Source organism: Mustela putorius, unplaced genomic scaffold (assembly GCF_011764305.1).
Source record: "Mustela putorius furo isolate JIRA1106 unplaced genomic scaffold, ASM1176430v1.1 tig00003853_pilon_pilon_pilon, whole genome shotgun sequence".
NCBI lineage: Eukaryota > Metazoa > Chordata > Mammalia > Carnivora > Mustelidae > Mustela > Mustela putorius.
In genome coordinates, this window is record NW_025422005.1 from 21610426 (window position 1) to 21636717 (window position 26292).

At 54.1% G+C, this 26292-nt stretch overlaps 1 protein-coding gene across 7 annotated transcripts in view; it reads left to right on the forward strand.

Annotated features, from left to right (window-relative positions):
- PTPRU (protein tyrosine phosphatase receptor type U) overlaps positions 1-26071 on the forward strand; it is a 77130-nt gene extending 51059 nt beyond the window's left edge. For 2 of the 7 annotated variants that reach the window (XM_004740969.3, XM_004740972.3), the window contains 15 exons: positions 6428-6618; positions 7369-7444; positions 7937-8013; positions 13643-13679; positions 14317-14414; positions 14500-14616; positions 15418-15572; positions 18005-18140; positions 18633-18782; positions 20364-20537; positions 21390-21530; positions 22826-22951; positions 23107-23264; positions 24460-24595; positions 24857-26071. In XM_004740969.3, coding sequence (XP_004741026.1) covers positions 6428-6618; positions 7369-7444; positions 7937-8013; positions 13643-13679; positions 14317-14414; positions 14500-14616; positions 15418-15572; positions 18005-18140; positions 18633-18782; positions 20364-20537; positions 21390-21530; positions 22826-22951; positions 23107-23264; positions 24460-24595; positions 24857-24919 — 1835 coding nt within the window. In that variant the 3' untranslated portion in view covers positions 24920-26071. Of the gene's footprint in view, positions 1-6427; positions 6619-7368; positions 7445-7936; positions 8014-9651; positions 10374-13642; positions 13680-14259; positions 14415-14499; positions 14617-15417; positions 15573-17950; positions 18141-18632; positions 18783-20363; positions 20538-21389; positions 21531-22825; positions 22952-23106; positions 23265-24459; positions 24596-24856 lie in introns of those variants that run through there. The other 5 variants (XM_045064076.1, XM_045064078.1, XM_045064074.1 and 2 more) reach the window with 4 other exon arrangements.
- Positions 26072-26292: the final 221 nt, after the last annotated feature.

Here is a 26292-nt window from a genome sequence, read left to right on the forward strand (position 1 = left end):
AAAGAAATTATCTTTTTATTTTTTAATGTATTTATTTTTATTATGTTACATTAGCCATGTAGTACTTCATTAGTATCTCATGTAGTGTTGCATGGTTCATTGTGTATAACACCCAGTGCTCCATGCAATCCGTGCCCTCCTTAATACCCATCACCGGGCTAACCCTCTCCCAACCCCCTCCCCTCTAAAACCCTCAGTTTGTTCCACAGAGTCCACAGTCTCTCATGCTTCATCTCCCGCTCTGATTTACCCCAATTCATTTTTCCCTTCCTTCTCCTAATGTCCTCCATGCTATTCCTTATGTTCCACAATGAAGTGAAACCGTATGATAATTGACCTTCTCTGCTTGACTTATTTCACTCAGCATCATCTCCTCCAGTCCCATCTGTGTTGATGCAAAAGTTGGATGTTCATCCTTTCCGATGGTTGAGTAATATTCCATTGTGTATATGGACCACATCTTCTTTAGCCATTCTTCTGTTGAAAGGTGTCTTGGCTCTTAAAACAATTATCATTTTTTTAGAGAGACAGCATGTAAGTGGGGGTGGGGGAGGGGCAGTAGGAGAGGGAGGGAGAGAATCTCAAGCAGGCTCCATGCTAAGTGCAGAGCCCAGATATGAGGCTTGATCTCATGACCCTGAAACCTGAGCCAAAATCAAGAGTTGAATGGACAGTCAACCCAATGAGCCATGCAGGTGCCCCTCTTTGAAGAGTTTTATAGTGTTAAGTCTTACATTGAAGTCTTTGTTCTAGTTTGAGTTAACTTCTGTATATGGTGTGAGGTAAGAATCCAACTCCATTTTTTTTTTTTTTTTGCATGTGGGTGTCCAGTTTTCCCAATACAAATGGTACACTTTTAAAATATTACATTTCTAATTGTTGCTCATATAGAGAAATATAGTTGATTTTTTATGTATATATATTGATCTTATATCCAGAGTCTTGAGAACCTTATTTGTTAATTTTCTTTTGTCTGTACAGTCTTTCAGGTTTTCTGAGTATGATCAGAGGATCTGTAAATATGGGCAGTTCTGTTTCTTCTGTCTCATTTCCCTTCCTTTTTTTTTTTCTTTTTCTTTTCCCTTGTCTTTCTGCGTGGCACTGACTGGGATCTCCAGCACTGGGTTGGATGGAAGTGGTAATATCAGGAATCCTTGTTTGTTTTTTTGGTTTTAAAAGGAATGCTTCTAACATTAGACACTGAGAATAAAGCTCGCTACAGTTTTTGGTACAAACGTTTTATCAGGTTAACAAAGTTCTTTTCGGTTTTTAGTTTGCTAAGAGGTTTTATTTAAGTGAGCATTAAACTTACCAAATGCTTTTTCTGCACTATCATATATACGTGCATTGTTGTTGTTGTTAATGAGGTGAGTGACATTTCCAGATTTTTTAAAGCTAAAATAACCTTCCATACTTGGGGTAAATTCAGCCTGGTCATGATTCATTACATTTTGTATGTCTTTTTGGATTCAATATAGGTAAAATAATGCTCAGGATTTCAAAGCTGTATTCAGGAGTGAGATTGGCCCATGATTTTCTCTTTTTTCTACTATCCTTGTCTGGTTTTTGGTACCAAGATTCTGCTAGTCATGTAAAATATACCGAGGTTTCTTCTCCTTTACCCTTATTATGAAAGATTGGAATAATTGATACTTTGAGAGTTTGGTGGAATTCACCCATAAAACAGTCTTTATAGAAAAATTTTGAACTTTTAATTCAATTTATTTAAAGGAGTAAAAGACTATAGAGAGTTTCTATTTTTTTCAAGCCACTTGTTGTAAGTTATGACTTGTCTAGGAATTTGCCCATTTCATTTAGGTTTTCAAATTCACTGACATGCACTTATTTATCATGTGGTGCCTATGATCTCCCTCATTAAATTTTCATCCCTGCCCAGTGCAGTAGCTATTATCAACTCACCTTACAAATGAGGAAGCCGAGAGGAAACAGAGAGCCTTAGAGAGGGGAAGTCACTTAACAAAAGGGTAGAAAGTGGCAGAACCAGGATTTAAATGCAGGTCTTTCTGAGTTGCAGAGAGGAGCCAGGTATGGGCAGGATCTGGACAGGCAGAGCTGGGAAAGGAAGGGCAGGCATGGGCGAGGGGGTAGCCAGTGCAGGTGAGCACACAGGGAGGTGTGATTGGGCAGGCAACTCTGGTGGGCGGCGGGGAGAGCGGGAAGTTGGGGCAGCGTGGGCGCATGCCTTGCTGCTGAGTCCTCTGGAGAGACCCAGAGAAGCGGGATGCATGGGCACCACTCCCAGCCAGCTTGCTGACAGCTGGGGAGACATGGCCTAGGGAAGTTGGGGCCCAGACTCATTGCCGTGGGGACGGTGGGAGCAATTCATGCTGCTGGAGTTTCAAAAGATGCGCCTTTGGGCTGAGGCGCCTTTGGGCTGGGCTGGATGAGATGTGGCTGCTGGAGGGAGTGGAAACCACAGGCATGCCACAGGCTATGGCAGAGCTGTGGGCAGGAGCCTGGGGCCATGGGTCCATCTGGTCTCGTAGGACCATGCCGTGCGCTGGTCCAGCCTCCATTTCCTTGGTTGCTTTCCAAACAGAGGAGCCCAGATTTTGGTGCAAGGGAACAGAAAGCCGTGTTGATTTTGCTGCATTCTCAGCCTGTGAATTTCACCGTGGGGACTTCTCATGCTGAGTAAATGGTGGCAGGCTGGCTGTGGGGAAGGTGGCTGGGATGTTCCCAGTGTGTGGGAATGGGCCCTCTGCTGTGTCTGAAATCCTGCCTGTGAAAACCCTCAACCCCTTCTGAGCCCTGTCCATCTGGAGCTCTTGACCCCTGTGGGTGCCTTTGGGTTCTGTCCGCCAAAGGGTTTGTTAAATAAGTGATAGGTTCTTTTCCTCTACACAGATTCTCCTTTATCAGGAAGAAAGACACAGGGAAAGTAGGGTAGACAACAGGGCCCCAGAGTCCGATGGGCCTGGGTTCGAATCCTGGTGCAGTTGCTTAATGACCAAGTAACTCATCTCTTGTGGGCCCTGCTTTTCCTCGTTTGGCTAGGGGATGAGAGTAATGCTTACATAGTCTAAGGATTAAGTGACTTAAGTATCCTGCCAGGCCTATGAAAGCACTTGATATGTAAGATATTATTAGGTATTATTATAAGCTATGTTTCTTTAAAATTATTTCCTAATTGCACTAGGGAAGGAAAAGTCTGGAGTGTTCCTCGATCATGTAACTGGGGGCCTGTCTTCATCTGAGGTAGATGGGAATCAGGGAAAGGGCTCATCTTTAAAGAAGGTCTGAAGATTTTCATTTTCAGATGGCAAAACTGAAGCCAGAGAGGTCAAGTGACTTGACTCCAAATTTGAATTCAGGTCTCTCTGCTCCAGACCCAGTGTTTTTTTTCCCTCTGGGCCTCAACCCTTCCTTCCAAAACCTCAACTGTCTGCGGTTACTTGCTTAAGGTGTCCCACAATCATGATGGAACTGGGGAGCATCTGGAAGAAACCCCGGGGGGCAACCTTGAAGCTAAGGGCTGCTCTCACCTTCCTTCCTCTCTTCCTCCAAGCTGGTCCTTGGGGTGGGGGTGGGGTGCAAGGGAGAGTGTGTGTCTTGCAACCCACAGGGGAATTCATGCACGAGGAGAGTAGAGACCAGTCTTCTCTGGGTCCAGGAAAGAGAAGAGCCTCTTGGAGACATCGTCGCTCATTGCCCTGTTGTCTTCGGGTAGTCTTTGGTTTTTTGTTTTGTTTTGTTTTAAAAATTTTATTTACTTGAGAGACACAAAGAGTGCTAGAGAGAGAGAGAGCATGAGGAGGGGATGGGGGTAGAGGGAGAGGGAGAAGCATACTACCTACCAAGCAAGGAGCCAGACACAGGGCTTAATCCCAGCACCTCAGGACCATGGCTTGAGCCGAAGGCAGATGCCTAACTGACTGAGCCACCCAGGGACCCCTTCTGGTGGTCTTTGTAGAATGTCTTATGTCCTTCTTGGGCTCAGGCAGAAGCCCAGCATTTGGTTTTGGCTTCCTTCCCATCAGGACCCCAACCAGGTGGGATTTCCTCTTGTCTTTAGCCATTGCAAGCTGATCCATGTGTGGCTATGAGGATGCCTCAGGGCTGACCCTTCACGTCCCCAGGGATGGGCTGTTGGACTCCCAAAACCCTCCTTTGCCCCTTTCTCCGCCTGGAGAGCCCCCAGGGAGGGCTCCCACCCAGGGAGCTGTCAGCATGGCTTCCAGAGAGAGCACTGGGACCCCTCTGTCTCCCAGGGTGTTGAGCCAGCTGATAGCCTTTGTCGTGAAATCCTGGTGCTTGTGTTTGTTGTAGATGCTCTTTTGCATCTATATGTTGCATCCGATGTTGTTGGATCTTGCAGTGGAGAAGGGCTGAGAACGGGAGGCTGCCTCTGGCCAGCCAGCTGCCCTGGCTTTCTGGGACTAGTTGTGTCCACAGCCCCGGCTGGAGGTGCTCACTATGTGCCAGGCACAGGACTGAGTGTTTTATATGCACTATTTTATTTAATATTTGTATCATTGGCTGGGAGAGTAACAGTTTTTGTCTTCCCTTGACACATGAAGAAGGAGGTTTAGTGAGAGTAAGTAGCATCCCCAGGGTCCTGTGTGGAGCTGGGATTTGATCTCAGGCCTGTCTGACTCCAGAGCATGTGTCTTAATCACCATGATCATCCCTGTGTTCCCCTGAGGATGTTTCCCGAAACAAACAAAAAAAGCTGTCGGTGGTGAGAGATGGTGGTGAAACGTGGCTGTTTCTGCTCATCTCTTGGAGAGTGGAAATGCACACTAATTTGTAGGAAGCCCTGGGAGGTCTCATAGGGAAAAAACAGACTTCTTTTCCTTTCCACCAGAATTTCACAGATTCCTTTAAAACCGAGAACCCCTCTTTATCTTCCTCCTTGTCTCCTTTTTAATGGAGTAGCACTTAGAAATCTGCCACGATCAGTGTTTTCTGGAATGCACTTTTGCAACCACTGCGTTAGGCAAGTCTCTTTTTTGGGCCTTATTTTCTCCATCTGATGAATTAAGGGCTTGGGGAATCTGCCCACAGTGGTGTAACCGGCATGTAACCAGCATGCCCTCCAGCTGTTAGGAACTAGAAAATCTGGATCAGATGGGAAGGAATTGTCTTCAGACATTGGGTGACCAGTAGCTCGGGACTGATTCCCCAGAGAGGAGAAGCAGGTAGGGTGGGCTGCGCCATCATACTGCCTGTCTGCCTCGAGGCAGTTTTCAAACTGTGGCACAGGGAACTCAAGCAGGGTATGGAAGTCCCCCGTTATTTGAAGAGCCACGGCTTAGAGTTTGGGGGGAGTTGAGCAGTGTAGGAGTCTGTCCTGGTGTCATAAATCATTCTGTCAGCCATGAGTAGGAATCAGAGGCCAGGCGCTGGAGAAGGTTCCCTAAGAAAGCTCATTCTGGCTAAGATCTGACGGATGGGTGGGAGTTCAACAGGCAGAAACAGAAGGAGAAGGGTGTTGGAGGTAGTAGAAAGGGAAGGGGCTGGCACCTGGGCCCCTGCCGGTTTCCCACCTGCCCCTGCCGGCTCGAACCTGGGCAGAGAAGAGCCGTGAGAAATGGGGAGGGCTGACCTTGACTGAGCCCCCGCATCGTACCCAGGACAGGAGGAGAGAAATGAGTGTTAAATGTATGAGGGCGGGTGTCCAGAGGTGGGTGTGACCGAGCCGGGCACTTTGCTCAGTCCTCGGGCCTGAGCTGGGGGACCAGGGTGGGATGTCCTTGGGGATGCTGACCAGAAGAGCGGGGAGCAGGTGGGTCTGGAGGGAGGGGATAGTTTTCCCAGAGTGTGTGTGTATGTGTGTGAGTGTGTCTGTGAGTGCGTATGAGCGTCTCTGTGAACCTCTCGACCTGTTCCCCAGTTGGCTGAGGCCGCCGCCCAGGCTGACAATGGAAATGCTGGCGCAGGAGAAAAGCTGTTATTCAGGTGTCTCCCGTTAATCTGTGGAGGGGGTGGCAGCAGCAGCTAATTTCGGGATTTGCTTGTCTTTGAATGGGGGTAATTACTGGGAGTTGCCAATTGTTCCAGATTGTTCTCTGGAAGAGAGGGAGAAGAGGGGGGGCTCTCCTGGGCTCTGCTGAGTGCTGCCCCCTGCAGGCAGTTCAGGGAAGTCACAGTGGGGTGGTCCAGGCTGGGGAGCAACAGGAGGGAGTCAGGGGACCCCAGGATCACAGCAGGGCCAGAAGGGCTGGGCCAGAAGGGCCCTCAGAGGCCATGTGACCCAGCCTGCTCATGTTACAGATGGAAAAACAAATGCAGACGGGAAGGGACTTGCCCCCGGGGGCGCACAGGGTGGGCCCAGACAGGCTGCTTGGCTCCAGGAACCACATCCGCATTGGCCATGCACCCCTCCCCCACCCCAAGTCCAAATGGGGCCCCCCAGGCAAGGGGGTAGTGTGCGTCAGGAACCCCCTTTTCTCTCTGACTGCAGGAGACCAGCGCAGCAGTGGGGTCACCGAGGCCAGCAGCCTGCTGGGAGGCTCCCCGCGGCGTCCCTGTGGCCGGAAAGGCTCCCCATACCACACGGGACAGCTGCACCCTGCGGTGCGTGTGGCCGACCTCCTGCAGCACATCAACCAGATGAAGACGGCCGAGGGCTATGGCTTCAAGCAGGAGTACGAGGTGCGGGGTCCCAGGCCAGCCAGGATGCCTTGCCCGGACCCTGCCTGGCTCTTGCTCGCTGTGGACCCAGACCCTGGCAACCCTCAGCCTCGCCCTGGATGGACCTTTGCTCTGATAGTCCCTAATTCAACCTAAATTTTTTTTTTTTTTACCTTGACCTTGACCGCAATCTCGGACTGACCTGGTTTCTGACACTCGTCCTGATCGTGACTTGAAATCTGACCTCCAGTCTTCTCTCAGTCTCCATCTGGACCCTGATCATGATCCTCATCCTCTCCCTAATATGACTCTGAACACCAAGAGGGGCCCTGACCTCTAACCTAACACCCAATCTTGACTTTGACCCTAACTATCATCCTAAATTCCACTGGGACTCTGATTCAAATCCCACTCTCCCTCCCCCTGGACTCTGACACCGCCTTATTCTAATCTTAATTTGACCTCATTTTGCCTTCTCTTCCCAACTCAAACCCCTTATGTGTACATTAAACCTGACCCTTGCTCTGAAGTGTCTGTGAACTCTGATACCCGCCCCCCACTCTTCTCTCTTCCTTCCCTGCACGCTGCTTGGTTTTTAACTTAGTCCCTTGCTGATAAAGGGATATGCAGTGACTTGATCTCAGGCTCCAAGGTGAACCCTGCATCTGGCCCTTATCTGTGGTCCCGCTCCCATCCTGTTATGGATGGGGTCTTACGAGGGGAGGGGTTTCCCTCCCCCACTGACTACCCCTCTATTTTCCCTTCTGGCAGAGCTTCTTTGAAGGCTGGGATGCCACAAAGAAGAAAGACAAGGTCAAGGGCAGCCGGCAAGAGCCCGTGCCTGCCTGTGAGTCTTGGGGAAGGGCCTGGGTCTGGGGCCATGGGTGGGAGGGACCTGGGTGGGGGTGGAGAACAGCCGGAGTGAGCCACTTACTGAGGGCCTCCCACATGCCAAGCCATGTGCTGAATATTACACCCATTATTTTACATACTCCTCAATAGCCCAGTGATGTGGCACATATTATAACCCCCACTTTACAGATAAGGAAACTGAAGCTTGGGAGGTTAAGCTCTCTGTTCAAGGTCACACAGCTAATACTTGCCCGAGTAGCACATGACCTTGGGCCCCCTTGGTGCCGCAGCCCAGGTTCTAATGCCTGGCCTGTCATGCCCCCTCCGGGGCTGAGAGCCTCCTGGTCAGCCCCGAGCCTTGAGGTTCACTGGCTCTCCTGCCTGTGCCGTGCCTCTGGCCTTCTGGAAGCTTCCCCTCATTGCCCTAGCTCTGCATTCCCCTGCTCAGTCCCTGCCCACCCCATGGCCCCCTGCTTTGTGTTTCCAGATGATCGGCACCGAGTGAAACTGCCCCCGATGATGGGAGGCCCCGATGCCGACTCCATTAACGCCAACTACATAGACGTGAGTGCCTCGCCGTCATCTCCACTGGCCTGGCCCTGCCCGTTTTAGGCTCACTGCCCAGGCAGGCCAGCGACCTGGCAGGGAATACGTGGGGGTTCACAGTGTCCCCTCCTCCTGCAGTCAGTGCCAGGGAGCTCAGAGGAGGGGAGGGCAGATGAAAGCCATCAGGAAAACTTCCTGCAGGGCGGACAGATGGGGGGGGGCTTCCAAGAAGCAGAAAGAAGGGGAGTGGGCAGACAGCTAGGCCTGGAGTTGAGGAAGGAGCCCCTCTCACCGCAGGACCAAGCTGGGATGTGCATGACTCACCAGTAGGCTGCAGGCAGGCAGGGGCTGGGTGGTGAAGGCCTCAGAAGGCGGGCCGAGGAGGTGGGGCTTTTCCCTAGGGGTCCCATGGAGTTGCTGCATCTGGACTGCGATCAGAGTGGTACTTGAAGAATAACAACTCATGTTTATGGAGCAGGTACTGGGTGCCAAGCGCTGTGCTAAGCACTTTATATCAAAGATTTCATTTCTATAATCCCTGAAATCATGCCACGAGGTAGTTAGCATCGCGACCTCACTTTACAGGTGAGGAAACAGACTCAGGGAGGTGGAGCTACTCGTCCAAGGTCACAGAGCTAGTGCTTGGGGGAAAAGGGACTCAGATCTCAGCCTGTCTGTGTCTCCCAAGCCTTTGCTACTAACCATGAGGCTCTCCTGCCATCCTGTGCAGCAGCAGCAGCTGCTGGTCTGGCTGGACCAGAGGAAGGGGCTAGGGCCAGGGCAGGGCAGCCAGGAGGCCTGTGCAGATGTGGTGAATCTGCTCCCCAGGTGTGAATGAAGGCGAGATGGGTCAGGGCCCAGGGACCCTGGGCAGACTCTCCCACCCTGACAGCAAGCCGGGCTTGGGAGAGAATCATTTATTCATTTATCAGATCTATTTCGGGCATACCATGTGCCAGGCGTTGTGCTGGGCACCGGAAGTAGACACCATCCCCGTTTTCCTTCCATGTGTAGCTTCTAGTGGGGGAGACACATGAACGTATCTATAGGTAAAACCATTTCAGAGGAGCTGGGAAACTACAGGCCAGAAACGAGGACTGACTTTCCCAGGGTCACACAGCAAGCGAGTGGTATGGCCAGAGTTAGCCGTGGCAGGCTGCACGGAGGCGGGGGCTTTGAGCTGCCTTTGGGTGACTGGAGAGGAAAGGGTGGGCGTAGGGAGCAGCAGGAGTGAAGGGAGAGGAAGCTGTGTACCTGGGAGGTGGGGCAGTCAGGGACTCGGGAGACCTCTCCTGTCCCTCTTCTTTACCTCCGGGGGCCAGAACGATACGCTGCCCCCTATTTTCCAGAATTCCTTGCCTTCTTCCCCTACCTCCCATGCTCTCCCTTGACTGGGATACGGGCTGGGCCTGGCCTTTCAGACTCGGGCAGCTTTGGTGACGGGCCCCTTCTGGGTCTCTTCAGTGTCCCCGTGGGCCCCGCGGCAGACTCACGCCACTCCCCGCTCTCCGGCCTAGCCCGGCCCCGGTCTCTGCTCTGCCTCCCCTCCTCACACTGCCCATCCTGGCCACTCCTGTGCTCCGTCCACCTCCATCTGCCTCTGGCCTAATATCTGTCTCTTTTGCTTTGTACTGTTCCCTCACTGGCCTCATTAAGATTCGGATAAACCGTGAAGTAAGTATCTCTCTCCCCGTCTCCTCCTCCTCCTGACTTCTCACCAGCGGTATCTCAGACTCTCTCATGGTCTTTGGCTGTCTTTCTCTCTCTGTCTCTGTCTCTGTCATCCTTCCCTTCCACTCCTGCGCCCAAAGCCTACTGTCCATTTCAGCAGCCTGGCCAGGGGCCATCTGGGGCTGCAGATCTGACACCACCCCTGTTGTAAACGATTCCTTCCCCTCCCTGAGATGGGGCATCAGGGTTGGGGTGCTTCCCCAGGCCCCCTTCACTGGCCACTACCTTCTGTCACTTTTGTCCCCCAGCCCCCCATGCCCAGTAAATCTCACTAGCCATACCTTCTGTGGGGCTCTGGGAGGGGTGGGCTGGGAAGCTGCTCAGGGTGCCCTGTCTTCTGCTGCTTGGGGGTCAGGGTCTTCAGGGAAGCAAGGGTGGCCCTGCCAGTCCCCTTAAAACTAGTTTCTCTGGCGTTCAAGTTCCTTCATGGTCAGTTTGCTTGAAACTCAACCCTAACTACTTTGCCCTCAATTTAGCCCTACTTTGAATGTTTTATTTTTGGGGAGCAGTTTTTCTATTCTATTTTTTAAAATTGTGCCATTGCTAGGCCTTCTAGGAATATTTTTTAAAAAGTCTTATTCATTTAGTGCACCTTTAATTTGGTTTTTAATATACATCCCACCTTTGAACACCATGGATTTGAACTGCACTAGTCCACTTTCTTGTGGATTTCTTTAAAAATAAATAATTTTTAAAAATTTATTAAAATTTTAAGAAATTTGTATTTATTTACATTTTATTTATTTTTATTTATAGATTATAAATGTATTTTCTCTTACTATTTTCTTAATAATATTTTCTTTTCTCTAGCTCACTTTGTTATGAGAATAGAGTATATAATACCTTATAACATACAAAATATGTGTTACTGGACTGTTGATGTTCTCGATAAGGCTTCCAGTCAGCCATGCTATTAGTAGCTAAGTTTTTGGGGAGTCAAAAGTTATGTGTGGATTATCAAACTTCCCCAGGAGGTCAGCACCCCAAACCCCCATATTGTTCAAGGGTGAACTGCATATTCTTTTGATAATATTGGATGCCTGATGGGATTGTGTGCTATTTCGTGGGTACCTTTCTATTTTATGTCCTTTAAAAAAATATTTCTTATTTTTTAAAGATTGCAAAAGTACAGGCCATTATCAAACCTTCCGACAATACAGAAATACAAACATTTCTGTCTATACAAAGTGAAAGGTACTCACAGTCGTAGCTGCTGGAGACGACCAGTTATCCAAGATGTGCTCCCAGAGATCACCCCCCCCCCTTATTCTGAGCGTGCTTCAAGAGTTTGTAAAGTTCCCAGATTTAGATGGAATAGGCCCATGAAATGGGTGGATATACTCAGCCCTAGCGCCCCCATGAGAAGGTGGCGAATACAGGTACACTTCTTTCCATTAATCTCCATCCAACACATCATCCCACCTGCTTGGTTCGTTGTCCACACTCTTCAGTAGCCACAAAAGACTTGGCTTTAATCCGTCTTCAAATGCTAGTTAGCAAGAGTATCATTGGCTGGGCACCTGGCGCTGTGCCAAGATGGTAGGCACATCATTTCATCTTTCCCATACTCTGAGAGGTAGGGACTAGCATTTGTCAGATGAGATGACAGAGCCTTAGGAAAGTTCAATGACTTGCTCATGGCCACATGGAGCTGGACCTTAAGCCCTATGGGAGCCCTTGACCTTCCTACGAGACTCTGGTTCTCTCCCTGGGGTGGGGAGCACCAGGAGGCCCTGGGGTGCTTGTCCAGGATGCAAGGTGTCAGTCCCTCAGCACCACCCAACCAGAGGCTCCAGGCAGGCGTGGGGGTGTGCCCTAGGAGCAGGGTGCCCAGGATTTGCCGATGCCTGGGGTGGTGAGGACCAATGCGCTCTCAGACACTCTCAGGTGCTTCAAAGTGGGTGTGCTTAAGGCGATCGATCTGCTTACCTTTCTTTCACCCCTGATCATTTCACACTTTCCATTGTCGTGCTCTCTAATTGTGCAGACACACACCTAGAAGTTAATATGCAGATGTGGGGGGGTTCCGTTGAAAACTTGCTCAGCTGTGGACTGTATTTGCGGGCTGTCCTGGGTGCTGGCCCCGGGAGATGCTCGTCAAATCTGGAGAGATGCTTGTTCTTAGGCGGGGATGCTCAGGCCAGCTGGTTTTGGGTGGAGTAGCCTGTTCCCAGCTTGACCAGTGCTGGAGGTGGGAGGGCTGCCCTGGCAGCACCTTTGCTGCCCTTCCCCTGGGACCCCATATGCCTAGCAGCTTGACTGTGGACTCGAGGCAGAGGCAGTGGCTGGGGAGGTCGGCCAGCTGTGGAACAGTTCCACCAGTGAGAGCCCAGTGGCTCTGGGACCCTCTTCAGTGCTGGTGACTGGAACTGGGTTTTGGACACAGTTTGCAGGTACACAGCAGACTCTCTGAGGTATGTGGGTCTCACTGTTATCCCCACACTGCAGCAGGGAGCAGAGGCTCTGGGAGACCGAGTCTGGCCAGTCCAGTGTGTTTTCAGATCCAGCACTGGTCCCGCCTGGGAGCTGGTTGGAAAGGTGCAATCCTGGGCCCCGTGCCAGAGTCTGAGTCTGAATCTGCCTTTTAACAAAATCCCTGGGAGCTGCAGGTGTCCATTCAAGACTGCGGAGTGCCCTTTCCATGGCCAGAGTCACTTAGCATCTCTGTAGAGCTGTGATAGGAACCCACATCAACCTGACTCCCCGGCCTCAGATTCTTAACCCCTGGGGTAAACCACCCTCTGCCCTGGGAATTCTTGACAGCCATACTGTTGGAATCTTCGGGGCTTCTCTTTGAACTTGAAAGTAGTAGCGGTAATATTAGGTACTGTTGGTCAGATGCCGACTCTGTTGGCTGTGGTGACAGACCCTTGATGGTATGTTACTTTGCTGACTCCTCACAATGGCCCGAGGAGGTAGATACAGTGATCGTTCCCATTTTGTAGATGTGAAAATAGAGGCCTAGAGAAATGAAGGGCTCTGCCTGGGGAAACACAGCTAGCAAGAGGTCGAGCTGGGACTTGAACCCTGGCAGTCTGACTGTGGGGTTCCTTCAGGTCCCAAGGCACAGGGAACTGGGCTGCGGGTGTGAACCTGATTATTCTCTCTTGCATCAGTGCTGCCGCACCTTTAACTTCTGCCGTGGTGCCTGCAGGGGTGCCCTGGGTGTCATGTGCGGGCAGGACAGCAGGGCTGGCTGTGGCCCTGGGGTGGGAGTTGGGGCTGGCTGAGTCCTCTTCACAGCCTGAGGGCTCTGGGGATGGAGGATGAAGTAGCTCTTGCCCCCTCTTTTGTGGGAGATCATGTAAGTAAAGTGCTTAGCACAGTATGTGATCATAATAGGGATCCTAATTGAGGTCACAATCTCAAAAATGATTATTATTTAAAAACCATTTTATCTGAGGGCCATGAGTAACCCATGTGTTTGCTTGCTTCAGACCTGAAGCCTTCATCTGGGTCACTGGGTCCCCCGAGCTCTGGATGATATGTAGTGGGGAGGGGGCACTGCCCCCCCCGATTGCCCCGTGGGGGCTGGGGTGACTGCTGAGACCCAGCCTGGGGTCTGGGGACACCCTGAGAACCCGGGCAGGATCACGATGGACTTTATTTGTATCCACACAGCTGGGCTGTAAGCTGACTGTGGCTAATCCCCCCAGTTTATTGGGGGGCGACCCTTTAGGCGATATAGGAGTTGTGTCTTCTGTGGGGGTCACACAGTAAGGATGGGTTTGGACCCAAGACACTGGTGTCCCAGCTGCTCTTTCTCTTCCATCCTTCCTGGGGGACTGGGAGGACAAGGTCCCCTTGGTTAGGAGGTCCTGTGTGGGCTGCTCCTGGGAAAGGGCGGAGGAGATGAGATTAGAGGGAGCGAGGGGCTGCTCCTGGGGTCTCACCGCAGCCTCTTCTCCTGTTCCAGGGTTACCACAGGTCAAACCACTTCATAGCCACTCAAGGTACCTGCTGCTCTGCCCATGTGCACCCGCGTCCTGAATGCCGTCTCCCCTCTGCCTTCCTTCTGACCTGCTTGACTCCCTGTCTGCCTCCCTGCTGTCTCTGCTCGAGTCCCACTGTCTGGCTGGGGCTTCTGGAATCTGCCCACCAGTCTCTGCCCCTTGTCGTGTTCCGTGCTCGTGTCTCCCTGGTGTGCTCCATGTGTCCGTAGTTCCCTTGGCCATCTGTCTGTCCCTGAGGTGGTGCATGCAGAAGGGTAGGCGGGCTCAGTCCTGCCAAGTGTGGATTGTGCCTCTGGGTCTGGGGGCTGCCTGGGTCCCTCTGGCTGTCTTGGCTCCCAGCCATTCATCTATCTGTTCCTCTGGGACACTGGTGCTGTAGACTGAGGATCAAGTCCCCCGGCTCTGCCTCCTGGGTTTCATTTGGGGTAACGGGTCTGCAGCCAGCCCTCTCCGAGCCTACCCATCCCCGGGGCCCTCTAGGGATGAGCTGGCATTGGGTGGGGTGAGTGTGTGGGGTGAGCATGACGCCTTCACTGGGGCTCAGGAGCTTCCTGGCCTGGGGTGGGGTGTGGGGCAGCAGGTGTGCTGGCCCTGGGTGGAGACCTTGCCTCAGGGACTAGCACCCTCTGCGCCCCAGGGCCGAAGCCTGAGATGGTCTACGACTTCTGGCGCATGGTGTGGCAGGAGCACTGTTCCAGCATTGTCATGATTACCAAACTGGTGGAGGTGGGCAGGGTAAGCAGGGCCTTGGGGGGAGGGGGTAAGGCGGGCCAAGGGAGGGCAGCAGAGGGCCTGCTGAGCCTGCCTGTGGGGATCCCAGGTGAAATGCTCCCGGTACTGGCCGGAGGACTCGGACATGTACGGGGACATCAAGATCACGCTGGTGAAAACGGAGACACTGGCTGAGTATGTCGTGCGCACCTTTGCCCTGGAGCGGGTGAGTCTGCTGTCACTTTGGTCCCTGCAGGGATGCCTGAAGGGGTGGGGCGGAGTATGCCTACCGACCTCCCAGGGCAGGAGCGGGAGGGGCGAGGAGGGCTCCGTGGTCCTCTCCAGCAAGGCAGCTGCTCCTTCCCTGTAGGGAGGGCTGTGGGAGGCCAGGACGGGGACTGCCTTGGCTGGCGACTCCCAGAGGACGTCGAGATGATGGCGGTGAAGACAGTGGCTGGTAGTGTCGGTCCTGCTCGGTGCCGGTCCTGCTCGGTGCTGGGCATCGTGCAGCGCCTGCAGCATGTGTTGGTTAAGCCCCGGGAGACGCTGGCATTCGGCGTTTCCGTTAGTCCTATAGTACAAATAAAGTGAGGTGGCGGGCTGGCATCACGCAGGAGGCCACATGGCCAGCGACTGGCCGAGTCCTCGTGTCTGTGGTCCCATTTGATCCTCTGTAAAAGTTCTCAAGGGAGATACTTTCCCATATAGGCTAAGACCAGAGAGTCCTGGTGCCCTCCTGGGTGGCACAGCCCTGGGGAGGCCGAGGCGGGTGACTGGCAGTTAGGTTTAGGTGTCAGGCCAGCCCCGGGCCCCACTCCTGGGTAGTGTTTGTCTTGTCGACCCTCGGGCCTGCAGTTTCTCCTGTCTGCGGGTTTCTCGCGGGCACCATGCGTCCCGAGCGTCCACACCTCCGTTTATGATTGGGACGCATTGAGCGAGATCCTGCGGTAAGATGCTCGCCGTGGCGGCTGGACACCTGATGGGTGTCTGGGGGGCCCCCGGGCAGTGACTGTGACTGTCTCTGCAGAGAGGCTACTCTGCCCGGCACGAGGTCCGCCAGTTCCACTTCACCGCGTGGCCGGAGCATGGCGTCCCCTACCACGCCACGGGGCTGCTGGCCTTCATCCGGCGCGTGAAGGCCTCTACCCCGCCTGACGCTGGGCCCGTCGTCATCCATTGCAGGTGGGTGCTGCGAGTGCCAAGGACAAGGGGTCTGGGTGCGGGATTGATTGTGGGTCACCTAAGGAGAGGGGGCTTGGGTTCATCTACTCAGAGACAGAGGATGGGAGACGCTGACCCCCCAATGGCCCTTTGAGCTGTGGCTCAAGGTTGGCACCCATGTGTTGCCGGAGACCCGTGGGGGCCCTGGCCTGGAGGCAGAGGGGTGAGGGGCTGGGGAGGCTCGAGGTGGGTTGGGTTTCATTTACTTGCACTGCACATCTGCGTGCTGGGTTTGGCCCAGGTGCTGGGAAGGGCTTCAGCTTCCCTTCTCTGAATCCCGAGGGCTTTCCTCACTGCGTGGCCTTCATGCCCCGTGCCACTCCTGACCATCACCCCTTTCTCTTCCAAGTCCTGCCTCAGTTGGCCCCTGCGACCCCACCTGCCCTTCCTCTGCTCTGCTTCCTCCCTGGCTCCCCAGCTTTCTCATGCCTCTAACGGGCCCTGTCCTGTGCCTAACCCCACTCTCCTCCTGGGGAGCTTCCCTCTGACCTTGGGGTTTCACCTACTCCCCTGGGCCCACAAGTCCTTGGCCTCTGTACCTGCTCCTGGCTTCTCTGCTTGATTCCTCCCAGCTTCCAGAACGCCATGGAGCAGACCCCCTCCTCCCTCGCCCGCCCTCCACATACCACTTTTGTCTCTTTAGGCTTCTTTAAGATACCATCTTTGTTTATTTTTATTTCTTAATAAAGATTTTGTTTATTTATTTATTTATTTGAGAGAGAGAGAGAGAGAGAGAGCGCACAAGCAGGGGGAGTGGCAGAGGGAGAGGGAGAAGCAGGCGTCCCACTGAGCAGGGAGCCCGACATGGGGCTTGATCCCAGGACCCTGGGATCATGACCTGAGCAGAAGGCAGATGCTTAACCACCTGAGCCACCCAGGTGCCCCTAAGATACAGTCTTTAAAATAAGATTTCAGGGCGCCTGGGTGGCTCAGTGGATTAAAGCTTCTACCTTCAGCTCAGGTTATGGTCCCAGAGTCCCGGGATGGAGCCCCGCATTGGGCTCTCTGCTCAGCAGGGAGCCTGCTTCCTCCTCTCCCTCTCTGCCTGCCTACTTGTGATCCATGTCTGTCAAATAAATAAATAAAATCTTTAAAAAATGAAATAAAATAAAATAAAATAAGATTTTCTTGAGATATAACATACTTAAAGCAAAGTGCCCACAGAATAAGTATATATGTAGCCTTACTGGTGTTCGTAAATTAAACACACCTGTGAAATAACCAGCACGGCTCTCAGATCAAGAAATAGAACATTAACAGCATCCAGAAGCCCCTGGGAACCCCCTTCCGGGCTGTGCCCACCTCCTCGCTCCCAGAACAGTCTCGCTCCTGACTTCTAACGTGTGAATTCATTTTGTGTGTTTTTGAACTTCGTATAAATGAAATCACACAGCGTGTGCTTTTTGGTGTGTGACTTCTTCCCCTCCAGCTTATGTTTCTAAGATTCAACCATGTAACATCCTGTCCTGCTGGATGAGTAAACCACAGTGTGTTTACCCATTCTGCGATGGCTAGGTATTTGGGCTGTGTCCTGTTGTGAACTGTCACGAATACAGCTGCTGAGAACGTTCTAAGGCGTGCCTTTGGGCCAGCATATGCATACATTTCTGAGGGATACATACAGGAGGTGGTGGGGGGAGCACTGCCTGGCAAGCTCAGCTTTGGTAGCTGTTGCCAGTCCCCCAAAGTGGTGGTACGGATTTCAGCCCCCGGCAGGGGTGGCCGGGAGACCCGCTACCACGCACTCTTGCCAATGCTTTGACACCCCCATTTTCAAGCTTGAAATCTTGGAGTCATTTTTGTCCTCTCTCTACCCCTGGGCTCTGCTCTCCCTGGGGCTGAGTGTGAGCATCCCAGAGATGGGTCCGACACAGCCCAGCTCGGGATGAACTCCAGATCAGGCCAGGGAGACTGTCCCATTTACAATGACCATGTAGCAGGAAGAGTGTTTGATAAGAGCCTGCCCAGGATTCGTCCTGGAGCTCAGGAGAATGACATCTGCTGGGAGGGTTGGGGAGGCTCCCCTGAGTACGTTTGCAGGTACGAGTGTGTGGGGACTTTGAAGGCTGTATGGATCTGGGGCTCCCTAGGAGGCAAGGACATTCTTGGATTAAGCTCTGAGCATCACCTTTGTCCTCCGCCCAGCTCTGTTGCTACCCCTGCCCCTTCCCTCCTTCCCACGGCCCGGCCTGGCCACAGCTTGTCCTTGTGTCACATTTCACTGCAACTCCTGCTGCAGACTTCTTTCCAGCTCCTCCCCCCGCTGGGGTGGGGTGTCTCTCTGTCCCCCGGGGCCCTATGTCGTATAGATGTGGCCAGGCCCCCCTCTTCCCTTCTAGACCCCAGGCTCCCTCCCAAGGTTCTCATGGGGCCCCCGACTGCTCTCTTCCCAGCGCGGGCACTGGCCGCACAGGTTGCTACATTGTCCTGGATGTGATGCTGGACATGGCGGAGTGTGAGGGCGTCGTGGACATTTACAACTGCGTGAAGACCCTCTGCTCCCGGCGGGTCAACATGATCCAGACAGAGGTAGGGGGACACTGCCTTCCCTCCCTGCCCGCTCCAGGATTTGGGTCCTTCGGGGAGGAATTCAGAGCTGACGGAGTGTGTCAGAGGGGTGTCCTTAGAGCTGAGATCCCTGAACTTGGCCTGCCGACCTCTGAGGGTCTTCCCAAAGTCAGCTCCTCTGTGTTCGGCTGGGTGGAGTCAAATAGCCAAGGGGCTACGGTCATAGGTTTTGCAGGAAAGATCCGCTGGTATTTGTATCCTCATTAGATGTGTGACCCTGGGCTCTCCCCTCACCTTCAGAGCTTCTTATGGGGTATTAGAAGGATTGGACATGAGGTCAGTGAACATATCTGTGAAGGTTTCTTCAAGTAGGGTGGGTTCAATCTCTACTAATACCTAGTTGGACTCCAGCGTCCCTGCCTCAACTTTGGGCTTGCTTTCTGCTGCCATCTCCCCAAAATCTCTAGGTTCTAGTCCCCTCCTGGTTCCTCATATTCTCTCCTCCTGCTCCAGGAGCAGTACATCTTCATTCACGATGCAATCCTGGAGGCCTGCTTGTGTGGGGAGACCACCATCCCTGTCAGCGAGTTCAAGGCCACCTACAAGGAGATGATCCGCATTGATCCTCAGAGTAATTCCTCCCAGCTGCGGGAAGAGTTCCAGGTGGGGCAGGAGTGTGTGTGTGTGTGTGTGTGTGTGTGTGTGTATTGGGAAGTCCTCAGTGCTGTAGGAGTCAGTGAGAGCCAAGACAGAGGGACAGAGTAGGGCTACTGGGAAGGACTTAGAGACAGTGGAGGAAGTGGTCTCTCCAAGTGGTGCAGAGCCCATGCTTTGAATCAAGGAAGCCCGGGTTCAAGTCCTGGCTCAGTAAAGAGCTGTGAGGAGGCTTGTGAAGTAGTTGTGAGCAACTCCCCAAGCTTCAGTGTTCTCATCCAGAAAAGAATGTAATGCCTTTGTAATGTTCATATTCATCAGGATTCTTTTGGTTGCAAGTGACAAAAATCCAGCTTAATGACTCTTGTAACTGAGAAGTCCAAGGATGGTGGAGCTTCAGTTATGGCTGGATCCAGGAGCTTAAATTATGATGCCACAATGTAGTCTCTGTCCAGTTTGGTTCTGCTCTCCTTTGTTTTCAGCTTCTTTCTTAGATTCATACCCTCGCCCCCAGCAGTGTCAGACTCATGTCGTCACTACTGTCAGGAGATTGGAAAAAGGACTCCCTACAGCCCCAACAGAAGTCCTAGACCAGTTTCTTCTGTGCCATCCCTGAGCCAGTCCCTGGGGCCAGAGAATTAGGAACACATTGACTTGCCCAGGCCTGGTTCTGAGGGCGAAGCCACTGTCTGCATGTCACATGATGGAGATGGGGGAAGGATGGTTCTCCAGAGAAGTCCCAGCATGGTCCATGGGCTGGCAGAGACCCCAGACATTCTCTACACTCCAGGTTCCTGCCAGGGTGCAGCGGGCTGGCCCCTCCTGGACACCCAACACTGGAGAGCCCGCACAGACTGGTGTCACGGGAAATGCTGCCTGTGATCCTTAGAGCCCTGTTGGGGATCATGAGAGACTGGGGTTCCCTGTTAGGGATCCGCAAGGACAAGAGAAATAAGCAGAGACTCCATGGATCAGGCTATAGGAGGCATGAGGTGGAGGAGACAACCCAGAGTCCCGGGCTTGTGGTGTGACAGTGTCTGGACTTGCGTTCTCTTCAGACAGGGCTGACTGCCTCCGCCAGGTCCCCGCAGTCCGCTTTGTGGGAGTTGTGGGACTGCAGCCCTTGTCTGCCTGAAAGCACCTGATAAGCTAGTAAGGATCCTGACTGTGCCTTTTATGTATGGTGCGTTGTATGAGCCAGGGGCAGTGCTTGGACCTTGGCAGTATCTCGTTCAATCCTCTCAATAGCCCCTCGAGGCAGGCATATTATTACCACCTTACAGTTGAGAAAAATAATGCCGAGAGATACAGTGGCTTGTCTAAGGTTACCCAGGGAGCGAGGAGGTAGACTCTCTGTCCAGAGCTCTGTTCAGAGCCTGTGTGGTCCGGGGTCCCTGTCCTTGCCCCCTTCTCTCCGGACTTCAATTCTCCATCCACGACATGGGGTTAACAAACCAGCTTAGTCTCCTTCATGGGGCCGTGAGGAGGCCCAGCAAACACTGGAGGTCCACACTCACCCCCGCCCGCCTCCCCACCTGCTCCTCCGGCCCCCCCTCCCCCGCATCTCATGGCTCCTTCTGCTCACTGTAGACGCTGAACTCGGTCACACCGCCCCTGGATGTGGAAGAGTGCAGCATCGCCCTGCTCCCCCGGAACCGGGACAAGAACCGCAGCATGGATGTCCTGCCACCCGACCGCTGCTTGCCCTTCCTCATCTCCACCGATGGGGACCCCAACAACTACATCAATGCGGCCCTGACAGACGTGAGGGCTCAGTCCTGGAAGAAGGCTCCGGGATTCTCGTGGCTGGCTGGATCTTGGAAGGCTCGAGAGCCCAGGGGGCGTGGGGGGCGGCGGAGCCAGAGCCAAGGGCTCTGGTTGGGATGAGGCTGGGATTGGGAGCAGAGTCAGTGCCTGTCCCTGGCCTGTGGCCCTGGGCTGGGCTCTCAGACCCTCCCTCCATGGAGCTGGAAGGGACTTAGAGATGTATTTATTCACAAATATTTATTGAACCCCTACCGTGTGCTGGACACAGGCCATATCCCCAAATGTCTGCTCTCCTAAACTTTGTATGTGGGTGATGGCTTGAGATAGTCAGTGCACAGAGATACAGTGGCATGTCAGACGCTGGTAATTTTGGCAGAAAGCGACCAGGCAGGAGAAATACATAATGTGGGCTTTGGAGTGTGGGTATGGAGTATATGGCTATTTTTGATGAGATGGTAGGAGGGCCCCCTTTGAGGAGGTGACTGTCAAAGAGCAGAAAGAAGTGAGAGGGAGAACTCTGTAAACATTCAGAGATTTGTTCTAGGCAACAGGAATCACAGGTGCTAAGGCCCTGAGGCAGAGAGCAAGCTTGGCTAGCTTCTAAGTACCATGCCCAAGTTCCCATTGCCACACATTGGGGAACCTTTTGTATTTAGTTCCAGGGGCCTTGGGGGGGAGTCACCCAACAATTCCTCGGTGAACCAGCCAAGCTCTGAAAAAGACCCCAGAGGCAGCCTGGCCCTGAGGGGAGTGTTATCCAGCTCAGGGTGGGCAGAGCGGGAGGATGGCCTGTGGTGGGGGCTCTGTCGCATGGTGAGCGGGTCTCTCTGAGTTCTGGTTTCCCTGCAGAGCTACACGCGGAGCGCGGCCTTCATCGTGACCTTGCACCCGCTGCAGAGCACCACGCCTGACTTCTGGCGGCTCGTATATGACTATGGGTGCACCTCCATTGTCATGCTTAACCAGCTGCACCAGTCCAACACCGCCTGGGTGAGGCATCTGCTGCCCAGGGCCTCATGTGCTCCAGGGCATGTCCCCAGGGCCCAGGGGTGGATCCCAGCTGTGCCGCCTAGTTCTCGAGTGACCTTAGATGGGTCCCCCTCCCTCTCAGAGCCTTGGTTTCCTCATCTGTAGAATGAAGCTGTCAGATTGGAGGGAAGTAGCTGTTTTTTATTGAGCACCTGCTGTATGTCCAGGACTGTGGTTTGCACTTATGGTCTTTGGGTGAAAAGATTACGACCCAGAGGGCTGGGAAGTGGGCAGAGCTGTGCCCCTCCCCCAGGCAGCCTTCTTCCAGTGGGTGGACTCCGCTCCCACCGTGGGGGCCTTTGAGGCTGAGCTGCATAGGGAGGGTAGAGTTAACCACGTGAAGACGGGGGAGGAGTGATCCATGGAGAGGAAACAGCATGTGCAAAGGCTCAAACACAAGGAGTGGCGGGATCCCAGGCAAAAAGAGGAAGGTAGTGCCCTCTTTGTGGGCGTGGTCAGAGAGGGACGCCAAAGGAGCTTGGGGACTGTTTCACAGAGAAATGGTGGGCGGGACCCAGAGGAAGAGCGAGCTTCACCTGGGCTCCAGGCAGAGCTGAGGCTAGAAGCTGGGGCTCTGGACCTACTGGCCTGGAAGATGTGTGTCTGTATATGTGCGTGTGCGTGCGTGTGTGTGTGTGTGTGTGTGTGTCAGAGAGAGAGACACCCCTTTTCCTCCCTCTGCTGTCTCCATTCTGGCCTGGAGGGTAGGCTTATGTGGGACCCTGACTCCATGGTGGGGTCCTAGGGCAGGAGTGGGGGTTCTGAGCTGTGTTGCCGCTTCAGGGACACCCCACCTTTGTGAGCTGATGCTGGAAGAAAGCAAGGCAGTGAGAGAGAAGGCCAGGGAGTAGGGGTGATAGGGGGCAGGGGTGATGGGGTGGGCGGGGATGGTACTAGGCCTATTCCTGAAGAGGGTGACCTCCTGCTGGGGTGTGAGTGAGTGAGTGAGTGGACCTCCTGCTGGGGTATGAGTGAGTGAGTGAGTGTGTGTGTGTGTGTTTTAGCTGTGCCCAGTCAGGATGGTCCGTGCACCCTTGAAGGGTTTGTCTCTGCTGACCTGGAGGGCTGGGACAGGTGTGTACTGCACTTGGACAGGGGAGTGGCGGAGGCTGGGGGTACTCTGCAGGTGGACTGCCAATGAGTGGGTCAGGATGTGTGGGAGCCCCAGGGCCTGAGTGGAGGTCCAGAACAGGCAGGAACAGCAGCTGCCCCTGCCTGGCTCTGCTCAGCACCCTGCTCCGTGTCTGTGTCCCCAGCCCTGTCTCCAGTACTGGCCAGAGCCGGGCCGCCAGCAGTATGGCCTCATGGACGTGGAGTTTGTGTCGGGCTCTGTGGACGAAGACTTGGTGGCCCGTGTCTTCCGGGTGCAGAACATCTCTCGGGTGAGTGACCTGGGTGTCCTGTGGTGAGAACCTGTGGGGTGGCTAGGGGGCAGCCTCACGAGACCCTCTTGAGGTCATTACAGGGCTCACATTCTCTTCCCCCTCCCCTTCTCCTTCCCCTTCCTCTGGGCCCTGCTGGCCACCTGTGCCCTCAGCTACAGGAGGGACACCTGCTGGTGAGGCATTTCCAGTTCCTACGCTGGTCTGCGTATCGGGACACACCTGATTCCAAGAAGGCCTTCCTGCACCTGCTGGCCGAGGTGGACAAGTGGCAGGCGGAGAGTGGGGACGGGCGCACTGTTGTGCACTGCCTGTGAGTGTGGGCCCTGCTCGGGGGGAGGGGTGGAGGCCCAGGCCCAGAGAGGACCTCAAGGCTGCCACTAAAGCCCCCTGGGGCTTCTGGGTGGCTGTAGTCTAGACTCTGCTCAGCCAGGCAAGGATGGCCCCGTCTTCCCTGGAGGAACCCAGTCCATTTCCAGGGTGTGGACTCAACCCTGGGCAACCGTCTAACACCCTCTGTGGGGTGTCTGGCTTTGCCAATTTAATTAGAGTCCTGTCCGAATTGTTTACTGCGTGAGACAGTAGCACACTTGAAGCCCAAAGAATTCCAGTCTTTGTTCATGCACGCACGCATGCAGCTTCTGTCATTCGTTCCTTCCCCTGGTCCCATTCCTAAATGCATCCAGATTCCCGTCTGAGTGCCCTTGCTCCTTTGACCCCCAGCGTCTCATGCTCTCAGTTTATTCTGGGTACACGGCTTGGGAGCTGAGTCGGCAGGGCCTGGCCCTCAGCGCCCTTTGGTTCTAGTGGGAGCGGCCCCTCAAATGGGGATCAAGGGCCTAGTCCATCCCTCATCTCCCCAGGGGAACCCTACCTCCCACTGTTGCAGGGAACAGAGGAGGGAGAAGACGGGTTAGGAAGCATCTCTGTGTGTTTGGCTGCTGGTTTGCCATGGAGTGGGGGTGTGGACCTGTGTGTTTTCACCACGTGTTTGTGTTGCTGGGGGTGATTGTTGCTCCCAATGTTCGTTTTCCATCCTGCTCTCTGGGGTTTGCTTGCTTCTCTGCTGCCCCCCTCCATCTCTGTCTTTGCCTCTGTGGCTTTCTCTTGGAGTGTCCCTAAGAACCTGCTATCTTTCTTTTGGAGGCTCTCGCCCTAGTTGCCTAGATGACAGTCTTAGCGTCTAAGCTCCCAAACCCCTCCCAACTGGCTTTCCTAAGCTCCGCCCTTCTGAGCTCCCAAACCCCTCCCAACTGGCTTTCCTAAGCTCCGCCCTTCTGAGCTCCCAAACCCCTCCCAACTGGCTTTCCTAAGCTCCGCCCTTCTGAGCTCCCAAACCCCTCCCTCCTGGGTTCCCTAAGCCCCTCCCCTCCCCTTTGGGGGTTCCCTGGCCCCTCCCTTCTGGGGCTCCCAGGCCCCGACCCTCCTTCCTCTTGGTTCCCTGGTGTTCCAGCCCCAGGCCTCCCCCTCTTGAACCCCACCCCAAACCTTATGCGTGTCTCATTTAGAAACGGGGGCGGCCGCAGTGGCACCTTCTGCGCCTGTGCCACAGTCCTGGAGATGATCCGCTGCCACAACCTGGTGGATGTTTTCTTTGCTGCCAAAACGCTTAGGAACTACAAGCCCAATATGGTGGAAACCCTGGTGAGAGGCCCTGTCCCCCTGCCCGGCCACTTCCAACTTCCCTGTCCCCGCCTGGGAATGTCCCTCCACACCACTGTCCTCTATGTGGTTCCTGCCATTGGGCTCTGGGTTCTGATCCAGCGGTGCCAAGAGAGTTAAACTCACTTGCCCTTCCTCCCAAAGATAGGCTAGGGCTCATGCTTGCCCTCTAGCCCCCCACTCTTCCCTTCTCCTGTACCGGAGAGGGACCAGGCTCATGGGTCCTTCTCTCCCTCTCCCCAGGATCAGTACCACTTTTGCTACGATGTGGCGCTGGAGTACCTGGAAGGGCTGGAGTCAAGATAGCGGGGCCCCTGGCCTGGCGCTCGCACTGTGCGCTCAGGGCCAGGCCCAGCACCGATGAGTAACACCTGGGCCCCTGACTCTACTCCAGGACAACTCCCGCGGGGAAAGCAGTAGAGTGAGCCGGAGTGTCTTGGTGCCCCCTTCCGCTGTGGGCGGGACCTCTCTCCGTGTCCCATGGGCAGGCTGCAGGGGCCAAGGAGGAGCTCAGCGTCCGCAGCCCAACCCCCATCCACAGGGCCCTGCAAGTCTGCGCTCTGAGTCTGGTACTGCCTGGCGGAGTGACAGGGGCTCAGGGCTGCTGGCTCGGGAGGACCCAGGCTCAAGCTCCTTGACTCTAGGCTCAAGCTTCAGACTCTGCCCCAGCCTTTGGCAGAGATGAGTTGAGCCCCTACAGAGCCTGTGGCGGGCCAAAGTTTCCACCCAGCGTGTCTTCCTTTTGACACGGATAGAGGGTGCATTGGGGCTTGGCGTCTGGAATCCCACCTGGCCTTGCCCCTGAGGGTCCTGGGGAGACTGGACCCATCAGACTAGTCCTCCCCAGAGGGGACTATGGGCCCCCTCCTCTGCCCTGCTGCCCCCTCTCAGCCCCCAGGATATTTTGCTCATGATCCCTCCCACTATGACTTCTTTGATGTGTGCTCTGAGCTTCTGAACTGGGATCTTCCCATCATCCCTTGCCCTTTTCTCCGTGGGGTCTCTTCCCTGCCTGACCCAACATCTGCAGAAGGAAGGCACCTGGGCCCTTGTACTTTTCAGGCCTCACTTCCGGGTCCTGCTCCACCCAGCCCAGTGACAATCTGCAAGGTTGAACAACAGCCCTTGGGGTTGAGGTCTCCATGGCTCCTGGTCAGGCTGCCCCCTGGGGACGGGGCCCTGCTAGATCCAGGGTGCTTGCAACCTCTACAGTTCAGAGGAAGAACATGTATTTTGGGATGGAGGAGAAATTCTTTTTTCTTAATTTTATGATTTTTTTTCATGGGTGGGTGGGAAAATCTCTTTAAAATGGGACAGGCCACACCCCCATTCCGTGCCTCAATTTCCCCATCTGTAAACTGTAGATATGACTACTGACCTACCTCGCAGGGGGCTGTGGGGAGGCATAAACTGATGTTTGTAAAGCACTTTGTAAATAAATGTGCTCTCTGAATGCCACAGAGCAGCCTGTGTGTGTGTAACCAGCCAGTGGGGCCTGCTCCCCTGTCCCCAGTCTCCTAGTGCAGGGGGATGGCTCCAGCTGGGAGGCAGAGTCCTGGGTCCAGTCAGGCCTTGGTTCTTCCATTCATTACAATGGTCAGGTGTGGATCAGAGCCTTGCTCAGGGGCGTTCTTGCAGGGGCAGGTTCTAGAGAACTCTGTCTATTGCTGCCTCCACCC